The sequence below is a fragment of the Penaeus japonicus genome, unplaced genomic scaffold (assembly GCF_977035675.1).
Source record: "Penaeus japonicus unplaced genomic scaffold, GWHDUDI00000001_assembly GWHDUDI00000012, whole genome shotgun sequence".
In the NCBI taxonomy this organism is placed as follows: Eukaryota; Metazoa; Arthropoda; class Malacostraca; order Decapoda; family Penaeidae; genus Penaeus; species Penaeus japonicus.
The window spans coordinates 34,896,551-34,909,050 of record NW_028234414.1 but is presented as its reverse complement, the minus strand read 5'-3'; the positions used below and the strand labels follow the sequence as shown (position 1 = coordinate 34,909,050).

The 12,500-nt window shown below is 45.2% G+C and overlaps 1 protein-coding gene across 6 annotated transcripts in view; it reads left to right on the top strand.

The window, feature by feature from the left end:
* Positions 1-12,500, top strand: part of unc-13 (protein unc13 homolog) — a 274,694-nt gene that overhangs the window by 75,667 nt on the left and 186,527 nt on the right. For all 6 annotated transcript variants that reach the window (XM_086542720.1, XM_086542719.1, XM_086542716.1 and 3 more), the window contains exon 2: positions 5,936-12,292. In XM_086542720.1, coding sequence (XP_086398846.1) covers positions 6,215-12,292 — 6,078 coding nt within the window. In that variant the 5' untranslated portion in view covers positions 5,936-6,214. The remainder of the gene's footprint in view (positions 1-5,935; positions 12,293-12,500) is intronic.

Here is a 12,500-nt window from a genome sequence, read left to right as displayed (position 1 = left end):
TTTGTTTCGGACCAAAAGTTGGATTATAACTGCAGGTTCTTGGTCTGTGGAGAGCTGCTTAGCTATTGGAAGTTATTATGATTTTCTGTCATCATTTATGCTTTGTTAGTTTGTGAATGTGTGTTTTGTTCCCGGTGAGTGGGGTTGCTCGTTTCATTCATGCTCTTCATACTCCTACTCCTCCTCCTCCTCCTCCTCCTCCTCCTCCTCCTCCTGCTGCTGCTCTTCTTCTTCCTCCTCCTCCTCCTCCTCCTACTCCTCCTCCTCCTCCTGCTGCTGCTCTTCTTCTTCTTCTTCCTCCTCCTCCTCCTCCTCCTCCTCCTCCTCCTCCTCCTCCTCCTCCTCCTCCTCCTCCTCCTCCTCCTCCTCCTCCTCCTCCTCCTCCTCCTCCTCTCCTCCTTCTCCCTCCTTCCCACTTTCCCTCATACCCTCCTTCCCTCCTCCTCCTCCTCTTAATCCTAATCCTTCTCCTCCTGATCCCAATACTAATCCTAATCCTCCTCTTTCGCCTTCTCCTCCTCCTCCTCCTCCTCCTCTTCTTTCTCCTCATCTTCTTTCTCCTCATCATCTTCTTTCTCCTCCTCTTCTTCTTCTTCTTCTTCTTCTTCTTCTTCTCCCTCCTCCTCCTCTTCCCCCTCGTCCTCCTCCTTCTATCCTGTTTATTCCTTCTTTTTCATGTTCTCCCTTTGTAATCTTCAGCGTTCTCATTCATCCCACAGTGACATTTCACATTTCAATTATCGTTTCAGTGACTTCGAAAATAAAATTTGAAAATAAATTTTGAAAATAGACCTTGAAAGTTCAAAAAGCTGATCTGAGAAATCCCTGCAAATATCACTTTTAATGTCGACATTATATGAGCCATTCGTTTGGATGTTGTTTTAGCATCTGCAAAGTTGCAATTCTTTCCCTCTTATAATTGAAGTGGATCACCTTTGTCATTGAAAATTATCATTCTTATAATCATCATCATCATTATTATCATTTTTGTTATTATTATCATTATTGTTATTGTAATTATCATTGTCATAATTATTATTACTAATATTATTTATTGTTATCACCGTTATTATTATTGTTACCAGTATTGTTTTAATCATCATTATCATTATTGTTATTATTATCATTATCATTATTATTAGTAGTAGTAGTAGTATCATCATCTTCAATAACATTATCATTATTCTCATTATTATTTTCATTAGTAGTACCACTTTTATTATCATAATTTGTAATATCATTGTTGTTATCATCATTGTTACCATTATCATTCTGATAAATATTGCTATCGTTATTATTATCTTTGCCATTATTATCATTGCAATCATCAGTATTATTACCATTATCATGACTGATATCACCATTATTATTACCGTAATCGCCATCACCACTGTCATTATCAGTGGTCGTAGCAGTAAGAGGACTTTCTGTTACAGTTACTGCTATTATCATTATCATTCTCACTTTTATTAAGACTACCATTACTCCAGAACAAGGATAAACAAGATCAATTCAATTAAACACATAACATTTGTACTCTATCGATCAAGACACAGCAAACACGGGCACGTTAGAACGACTATGTTTTGATAGCAGAAAAAAATAGAAAAAAAAGAGATAAAAAAAAAAGTTTTGATGGCCTCACGATCGCAATAAAAATGCTTGGCGACCCCACTGGGAGGATTTTTGAGTGTGGTTCGGGCCGATAGTGGAGCAATGTCGAAATGGGGTGGCTGACGGGATGGAGGGATGGATGGATGGATGGATGGATGGGTGGATAGATGGATGGATGGGTGGGTGGGAGGGTGGGTGGATGGATGGATGGATAGATGGATGGATGGGTGAGTGGGTGGGTGGATGGATGGATGGATGGATGGATGGGTGAGTGGGTGGGATGGATGGATGGATGGGTGAATGGATGGGTGGGTGGATGGATGGTAGTTTAGGTGGATGGATGGCTAGATAGTTGACTAGGTAGCTAGTTTTTTTGTTGTTGTTTTTTTTAAATAACAGTCTAGATGACTGATGGGCCACCTGACTGGATGGTTGACTGACTGACTGACTAGATGATAGACAGGGTGACAAATTGACTGAGTGACTCGACTAACCTGACTGACCAAACGGGTGACAGATGCCCTACCTGTTTGTCAGATCTTTGAGCTTTGACTGATTGGCAACCGCGATGGAAGCCCAGATTGATCAGCTAGTCCGTTCAAGGTATTGGGTTGTTGAACAGATAACAGCATATAATTAGAATGATGGATTTAGCGTGATTAGACGCCTGACTGTATAATCACTCTTATCACACGGGCTCATCTGTGAGAGTCGGTCTGTGCTGACGGCGTCGCGGGGAGGGGGGGGGGCTGGCTGGCTCGGGTTCGCTTTGGATTAGTTCGTTATCTGATCGTCCTTTTCGCTCTGATTGATGAACTAACCCGTTTTATTTCAGTTTTATTTTTCGTTATTTTAGTTTCGTTTCGTTTTCGTTCATCGTGTGATATTTATATTTAGGTTGATGGTTGTATGTTTTGTTTCTTCTTCATCTATGTTATATTATGTTTTTAACCCTTTTTGCTGTTTATTTTATTTTATTTTATTTTTATTTATTTTTTTTATTTATTTATTTATTATTTTTTTTTTTTACATTATTGGACTGACTTGTAGTTATGCGAATTATTCAAGGCTGTATTACAGGTAGCACTTATAATTCTAACCTCTCTAGCTGACGTCCATGTTAACGGCAACTATGACATTATACCGAAGACTGGAATAGCATCTGTCTGCCTGGATAGCATGTTGCATTACTGGAATTCAGAATTCTAATTACAATATTTACCAAAGTTGCTTCTATATTGCATTTGCAGAGGAAAGGGATAGCTAGTCGTTTAAACCTACAGTACAGTGGCCTCGGGGATATGACAGCAACACACAGCAGTTACATATTACTATTATATTCTTTTGGGGGGCTTTATATTCAAGCGTATGTATATGAATATGTGTTTGTGACGTTGCTGTGAGAACGGCTGCACATGTTCGTCCCGGCACCCACGTCGCTTGATGCTGCATCCATACGGTCGAGATTCCCGTGTGCGGCGATGCTTCGGATGGATGGGGTGGTGTTGGGAGATAGGAGGGAGGAAGCGAAAGAGAGAGAGAGAGAGAGAGAGAGAGAGAGAGAGAGAGAGAGAGAGAGAGAGAGAGAGAGAGAGAGAGAGAGAGAGAGAGAGGAGAGAGGAGAGAAAGAGAGAGAGAGAGAGAGAGAGAGAGAGAGGGAGAGAGAGAGGAGAGAGAGAGAGAGAGAGAGAGAGAGAGAGAGAGAGAGAGAGAGAGAGAGAGAGAGAGAGAGAGAGAGAGAGAGAGAGAGAGAGAGAGAGAGAGCAAGAAGAGGGAAAGACAGACAAAGAGCGAGAGAGAGGTAGGGTAGAAAGAGAGCGAAGGCAAGCGGCACAGACAGAGAAGGAGAGAAGGAGAGAAGATGACAGATATGTATGTGTGTGTGTGTGTGTGTGTGTGTGTGTGTCTGTGTCTGTGTGTGTGTGTGTGTCTGTGTATGTGTGTGTGTGTGTGTGTGTCTGTGTCTGTGTCTGTGTCTGTGTCTGTGTCTGTGTCTGTGTCTGTGTCTGTGTGTCTGTGTCTGTGTCTGTGTCTGTGTGTGTGTGTGTGTGTGTGTCTGTGTCTGTGTCTGTGTCTGTGTCTGTGTCTGTGTCTGTGTCTGTGTCTGTGTGTCTGTGTTTGTGTGTGTTTCTGTGTCTGTGTCTGTGTCTGTGTTTGTGTGTGTGTGTGTGTGTGTGTGTGCATATAATCAAATATGAATAGAAAGAACAGAGAATGATAAATAGAGAGAGGGAGACAGAAGGAGTGTGTCTCCGCTACAGCGATAACGACACTCCAATTTCATCTCCACTACAAAGCCTCAACAGTTATCAGTCTGTGTCAGAAACGTCTGGGATCCGTAGGAGCCTCAACAATGGCTCCTGCTGCTTCGTAGTCTTGAAGTCTAAAAAGATTTGCTCGTTGATCACACTCGCTTCTTGCAGTTCTTTCTTTTCGCTTCGTCCGCCATCCGTCATCATTTTAAAACCTTATTCATAAACTTATTTTCCCTCCATATAATCCCCGCATTATGGAGATGACGCCGTCATTTCCCAGTCAAAGAAAATGTGTCCTTACTTCCTCGGGGAATGTCTTTGCTCTTGCGGGCGGAATGCGAATGTCATCGGCATTATTGCATGTTGCACATTCTCTCTCTCGGAAGCCAAACACGCCGCTGCTTTTCATATGCGACCTCAACTCCCGGGAAACAGTCAAGATTTCGTGCAAAGGAAGAATTGGAAGAAATGGAAAAGAAAGTTGAGAGACAAAGTTATTAAGATCGGGCGCACTCGTTAACTTTGTCAATAACTTTCTTTTTGTGAAACTTCTAGAAGCGAGTGAGCAGTGCCGCAGTGATATATATAAATCAGAGAGGCGAATGCTCAGGAAAGGAATTAGTTCGAGAGAATATTGTTGTATATTGGGCCAAAGTCATCCACAACGATGTCTCCGGTATAATTTCTCATTATATGCGACGGCGCTTTGTCGCGATATCATTTCTGTTTGGTTTATGACACCGATATAAAAAGGAGATACATTGCCGATAATAGTGTTTAGAAGCCGTTAGCCTGTGAGACCAGAATGGCTAGAGGTCGCTGCGATCGAAGGAGAAGTCTGACGAACACGACAGATAATGAGGATAGACATTAAGAACCGCGACTAGTCTTTTGGGATTTTTCTATCGCCACTGCACTCCCAACAAGAGCTTTTCCTTTACATATATAATAGCTATGCCTCGCTATCGTAAAAGATATACACTATCTATTATTAGATAAAGATGCATAATAGATAATTTGAACCTTAGAAAATAAAGAATTAGAATAGAGTCAAACTCAAATACCCAGAGCAACTCAGTACAGACCATCAGTGTATCTCCTTCCCGTCATCCTAGAAACCACAGTGGCATTCATTGTTTTTCTTTAGTGGAATGAAATGCGAGTTTTCATGGATGCAACAATGGACATGAACAGGCTTCTATACCACAGATTTAGATCTCCGGTGTCGGTACAGATCAGTCAATTCAGGGAAACTGTCTGGATAGGAGCTGCTATGGGAGAGGACTGAGGCGGTGATTATCCGGGTTTTTTTTGTTTTGTTTTTTCTTCTTCTTCTTCTTCCAAATGGCATTAGTGGGGAATAGTACGTTTGTGGTGCGAAGAGACCTGGGATGTTGTTGTTTTCTCGCTGGTCACGTTATGTGTTGGTTCTGCACTATACTGATCATGATCAAAAACTCAAAAATGAATAAATAAATAGATAAGATAATAATAATAAAAAAAAAACGAGGTTTACTATTTGGGTTAGTTTTATAAACCGTATCATGAAGTATCGCCGAAGACCACAGTACGGAAAGGATATTCCCGTGTATTTTAAACAACTGTTATTCGTTCTTAGACGTCTATGCGTCATCTGACAAGTACACTACTTATGTCAGTGTCTTATATATACTAAAAAAAATCCCACTGAACCTCAGGCATCCACACACAACCTTGAACTGTGTGTCATGATTTGTTTCTCTTTGTTTACAGGTCAGCCAGCAACTCGCCCCCAGAGGCCTCATACCACACGCAGCCTTCGGGTATTTTTTGAAATATTGAGGTAGAATTTTCCATATGTCAGTGACATTTTTAGAAGAAAAAAAAAACATATTTTGGTATGTACATATTCCATTTTTACTAAGAAGGATTATAGAAGTGTGAACTGACTTTAGATACTTTTTGGATAAGCAACATATCACAACACATCCTTGCAAGAAATGCGATTGTAGTTGAAGCATTTTTCCAGATTTTGTGTAGTGCTTGTGTGAGTTGTAAATAATACTGATAATTTCTTGTTTCAAAAGGTTATATGAAAGTAGAAAAATAATCTAGGAACAAAGTGACAGATATGTTATAACTGAATTTTAGACTAATGAAAATTAAACTCCGGTTAGTGATGGCTTAGTTCTCCCGCGTGTTACTATGAATAGACACTATGTAAGCGAAGCATTTGTCGGAAGCTACGAGGACGAGCGGCGAAGGTGAGCTCCATGGCATGCTTGCCCGGGCAGCCTGTGATCGCGGTGGTGTCCCGGCGTGACCTGGGATCACCTGGGTCCGGGCTCTAACCTGCCGGCCTTGTCATGGACAGCCTCAAGGGCGTCAAGTCTGCCCTAGGAGGGTCCGGGGCCGGATTGGGGACAGGCGCGGGCGCGGGCTCCTACCTAGCCAGTATGGAGACGCTCTTAGGGGACTACATGGAGCGCTTGGGCACGCGCATCAACGTCCTGGAGACGGAACTGCGCTATGCCTGGCGCGCCCTCGATATGCTCTCGCAGGAGTATGTCAAGATGTGGGAACGTCTTGAAAAGCTGGAGATCCTTTTGTACGAGCAACAAGCGGTGATCGCTCAGCTTCTGGAATTTTACACAGCATTTGACCTTCAAGCTCTCTTGATAGAGAAGGAAGAACCATCGATAATCCCTCCTGAAGCCGTCGCAGCGGCGGCAGCGGCGGCGGCGGCGGCGGCAGCAGCTCCTGCATCTGATGACTCTGAAAACAGACTCCCAGATGAAGCCTTTTACCGGAGTCTGAATAATGCTCACCGCGATAACCTCTCGCAAGTGTCAGAGTCCACAGACCAAGAATTGGCCAGGATTTGGGACCTAGAAGAAACTGAAAAAGAATCAGATTCTTCAGATGCAAGGAAGAAAGAAAAAGAGAGAGAAAAGGAGAATGAAAAAGATGAAGTGTTTACAGCAGATGATTACAAAGATTATAGGGGACATAGTACTTGTATTAGTGAGCAAGATCTTCAAGAACTTCGCAAGTTCACAACGTTGGATAAAGTGGCACTTGGAAAACTCAAAGAACTTGATGCATTAAGTGCAAAGTTACTTAAAGATTCTCAGAATCTTCGTGATCTTCGGGAGCGGCTCATATTGTCTCCAAAGCTAGGTTCACCAACATCAACATCTCCACGGCATGTCAGTAAATCTGAAGCTGCTGCTGTGGCCGCTGCTGCTGCTGTTGTGTCAACAGCACAGCCAATAGACAACAAACTGACAGAATCAGTTGTAGATGAAAAATTACGTCAAATGTACCTCGATTCCAATATAGATGACTGGACCTACAGCCCTAAAACGACTGAGCCACAAAGGAGCCGACCAAATTCCCAGTTGTCAACTGACAGTAATGCCACTGATTCTGAGATTATGGCAGCACTCGGGATGAAGACCAGTGGATCTCCTCGACATGTGCGTGATCATCTCCCCAAAGGCCCTTCTCCTCTACCATCATCAGACGCAACCTTGGGAGCAGCCAAAGATGCAATGGGCATGTCAGACTTTAGCATAATGGGGAGAAAGACACCAGATCCTCTAATTGCAGGAGAAAAATCAATGGGCACGTCATCACCGACATTTTTCACGGCAAGTAGTGAAAAGCTTCGATCCTCATCTCCTTTTGCACCTTCGAGGACGCGCCAGGATGGTTACATCAATTCTCCTCGCTCAGGAAGCCCCAAGGACGCGACAAGGGCTAAGAAAGTCTCTGTGACACCCACAGGCTTTGATGCCAAAAGGCCGGGAACTCCATCCCTCATGACTACCAAGGATGTGAGCGGCCATAGCCCTCGAGCCACGCCGCGTCTCATGAGCCCAAAGAGTCCTAAGAGTCCCAAGAGTCCAAAGTCACCCAGGACAACCAAGAGTCCGTCACCAATTCGCTACTCTGAATTAGGGAAATATGACTCTGGTATCTCCACACTAAGCAGCAGTATGAGCACATCCTCAAGCATCGAGAAGAGTCCTACCAGCCCAAGACCTGGAAGGAGAGCCTCACCATACAGAACAGATCGGACTGAGAGGCTCGAGGAGATGTATTTGCCGTCCGCTACCTCAGCTGCTATGTTAGCCTCGGTTACAACGACAACAGCTCCTATCAGCTTTCCAACCGCATCCTTGACAGGGCCCAAGACTGATCATTTCAAATTCAGCACGTCAGGGGATGGAATGCTTAGAGAAACGAAGATGTTTAGCCCTGCAACGATCCTTGAAGAATCCATACAACCAACTACAACGACTCCTTTTTTACACATATCAACTTCAAAACCTGACATAGTTAATACGGCGCTGTCAGCTGAGAAGGCAGATCAACGTATGCCGTCATATATATCTGCATCTCAGCCATCGTCATCACCAGGCCTGAGTGTGACCTCAAGTATTCCCACTGACTACCTCACCCTCAGTCCCAGAAGAACAAGTGCCAAAGCACGAACTGGGAATGCCTTTGAAGAGGCATCTTTTAGCACGTACAGTATTTACGCAATCACTGCTGATCCTATTACAAGAGTCAGTAAGAGTAAAGCAGATGAGATGTTTCTTGAGGACATGCTAATGAGTTCCTCTGCCCCACCTCCTCCTCCTGCACCAACATCAAGTACATATTCTCACTACTACACGGGTTCGAGGTCCAGCGTGGCCTCTTCCTCACTCCTTACTAATACCTCACTGGCTGATACTTATCCCTCCAGTTTATCAGTATCACCAAGCATGGAGGGAAAGTATCAGAGTAAACAGCAATACCAGACATCTCCCTATATCAATGAGCCCAAATATTCAACGCCAGCCTACTTGAATGCTGCTGGGGAACTAAAGTTTGTGGGTCAACACACAAGGAGATTTGACCACTTGGCTGAGATTGAACCTGGGCGCCCAGAGGCTAGGAATAGTTTTGGTGCTGATAGTTCTGACTCTATTTCTTCATATTCATCAAGCTCTAGTTTCTACCCTTCATCTGGTCCCGGAGGAAAAGATGGACATAAATACAAGTATCAGCCAAATTATAATCAGCCTCCCCCTTATGGAGCACAGCCACCCACGTCACATATTGTCAGCAGGTATGTGCCCATGGAAGATAATTTAAAGGGAGGAACATCCCGATATAAACCAATGTATGGGTATGATCCTGCAAACCCAATGCTGAGAGATCCGCCATATGAATCTCCTGATTCTTATATGAATACCTATCCGCCAAAGGATAGATATCGACCTCAGCCAAATGTTGCAGAATCTCCATTACTGAAGAGTGAGGATTTGTCAGGGTCACTGAGGAATATGGAGAACATTCTCTCCACAGCAGCCCATGATGCTCCTCCTCCACCAGGACCTTCCCCCACACCACGTTCAAGGAGTCGATATGATCGCTACCACGACAATCGCAGACATACCCAAGCTGTCCCTGCTGCCACTGGGGAGTACCTGCGTTCACACCAGTGGACTGATGGAAAGTCCGAAAGACCCCTCGAGCTTAACCTGAAGAGATACAGTCCCCAGAATGCCCAGGAGCATCGACAGCTTGTGCAAGAAGCCCAGCCCCATCATGCTTATTATGATAGCAGTAACGTCCTTGTTTCTCAGGCAGGATATATTTCAATCACTCAAGAGACAGTTCCTATCAAAGCAAAAGCTCCATTGGAGGAGAAGAAGAAGTTAAGGCGAGGTTCGAGCATGAAGTCCGCCCTTAACTCTATGAGCAAGATGATACCTGGTATTGATATCATGGGAAAAAGATCCAGATCACATAGCCTGCCCTCTCGACCTATGCATGAGGATGAGCCTCGTCATAAAGAATATCAGGCAACAACACTTGGCAGGAGGAAAGAGAAAAAGAGTAGGTCTATCATGTCTACTATGTCAGGGTTCCTGCAGAAGACACGGCGGCGTGGCAGTAGCCTTTCTCTTAGGTCCCTCTCTGATTCAGAGCAGTCAGACATGGAGATTAGCCGACCTATTCCTCGACGCACAATCTGGGATGATGACAGTGATAACAGCAGTTTGATGTCAGACACAACAACTGCAGCAGATGCTTTGTTCCCAACTATGAAACAAACAAAGAAATATAGCTCCACTTCCAGTAGCAAGGAGAACATCCCAGCTGGAGAGACTATTCCTGAGCCCCCTGCAAAAACAGAGGAGCCTCAGACTGACACTGCTGAAGATACATCAAGCACTGTTGATGCTGAATCATTGTTTCCAACTGTTGGTGACTTAAAGCGCTCTGACAGCAGAGAAAAGGATGTAGAACCTAAACAGTCATCGGGGTCTACTCGTGTGACTGGTGGTCGACGAGAGTTTGCAGTGTCACGAGCCCTCGGGAAATATAGGCAGCGTCACTCCTCCGCTTCCGCCCATTCTGATGACCAGAGTGGGTCGGAGGAGGCAACGCGCGCCAGTAGCAGTGGGTCCGACAGTGGGTCTCGCCCTCCCAGCAACCACCAGATACTCAGCCCCCTTCCAGCAGGCGACTTACCCTCCCAGTTACCTGTGGACCGGCCTCCTGTGGGCCCAGGCGCACCTCTGACCTCCGAGCCTTCTGGAGACGATATACTCTCCCAGAGGGATAATGCAGCAGCCTCTGAATTACAGCAAGTTAATAACAATATAACCGATCTAACAAGAGATACAACAACTCAAGATCGTGATGCAGGTAACCAGTTTGGACTGCAGCAATTTTATAAAGATGCAAACATTCCACCGAATGTAAATTTTCCCTTGAGCGGCCAGGCGACCCTTCCCGCTGGTGGTACATGTCCCCCAGCACCGACCTATAATGCCCCCCAACTCCCTCGTGATGCCATACCCTTTCCTGGCCAAGCTCAACAATCCTTCCCCCAAGTTCCTCATGACCCAACCCTTTTCCCAGTCTCACCAAATGCTAACACTTCTCTTGACTTTTATGATCCTAACTTCCCTGCAAATGCAGGCTACTTGCAGCCAAAAAACGGGGAAGCGCCCGCCCCTACCACTAGGATTGTAACAGCGGCGGTGACCTCGGGATACGGAGTGCTCCCCGCCGTCGCTGCCACACTCCAACAGCCCGTCAACAAGAATATCGACATTAGCGTGTCGGGAGAGGCGGGCGATAGTGACACGTCCGTCAGCGAGTCTGTGGGAGCTGAAGGAACTCCTTCGCGGGGAAGAGACCCCACTAGACGCTCCCCTCCAGATTCAGCTAAGGACCGATTGGCCTTGCCTCCACAGAGGACACTCTCTGAAGAAGATGATAACCGCTCTGTGCGAAGCTTCCGTATGTCACGTGGTTCTTCAAGGCGTCAAAGCACTGAAGATTCCATTGACTCTGATGATGAGTGGTATCGCTATGAGCTCAGGAAATTGGAGCTTATGGAAGCTGACCAGTGGCGTGAACCAGAACTTGAAGAATGTTACCCAATGCAGCCAGATGACAATGTTCGCAACTTTATGAATGTTGTCTTGTGCGAACTCCAGGGCCGAGTACAGATGATTGAATCACATATGTCAGTCACTGAACAGGAGCCCTATGATGAGACTATCTCAAGTGCAAAGTCAAATGAATCGGCCTTCTTCTCTGCTACAGGAGATAGCCGGCAGAGTTCCCTGCGGTACTCTGAGTCTCAGGACACTCAGGCATCACAAGAAAGTGCTGTGTTCTCCATGATCAGTGCAGATGCGGTGCCAGCTAAGTCCCGCCCATCACAGCCGGTAATGCGGCCCAGGATTGACTCCGATGACGAGGGGTCGTCAGGTGAAACCTCAGGACCAGACTCTCCTGAAGAGGACCTTGAGGATGAGGAAGACGATGTACCTGCACCAGCTCCTACACCTGCAGTGATACAGGCTAAACCAGCTGTTCAAGCTGCTCCAGTTCCAACTGTTAAACCTGTGGAACAAGCGACACCTCGACGGTTACTTCCAGTGCCCCCAACAGAACCTGTTAGAACTGTAGTCCCAGAAATCACAGAGCAACGTGAAGCTCCAGAAATTCCCGTAGCCCCTCCATTTACCAAGGAACCAGAGCCAGAAGCTGAGGACTTCGCTCCCGGCCAGAAAGTAACTCCTATAGAAGAGGCACCTCCAGCTGAGCCAATTCCCACAGAGCTTTCTGTCCAAGAAACTTTAGAGGATAAGATAGTCACACCTCCGGAAGTTGCAACAGCCAGTGAAGACATTCCAAAGGTGGATACTGAATCTGAAGCTAACAAAGTAACGGACGAGGCTACAGAAGAAGAGAAACCGGAAATAACAGTAGAGGGCGATACCTCGGCTAGCGCGGAGAGCCAGCAATCCACACCAGCAAAGTTAAAGGCCTTGGGAGGGCCAGGTAGTAAATGGAAATTGGTAAAGGCGCTCAAGGAAAAAAAGGAAGAACAGAAGAAGGAAGAGAAGGAAGAGGACACCTCGGTAAGTGTTGCTCTCTTGCTTCCTTGAATTCATATGACTCATTCTGATATTCACTCGTGTTTTGTTTGTTTGCATGCATGGAGACAGATATATGAGGAACATTTATTGTTTACGGTAAGTTAATATCTGTGTAAGGTATTGTTAGAAAATAATGATTCGAATGAAGATTGAAATTTTTATTTGTATGTTGTGTATACACGGTTTCTAT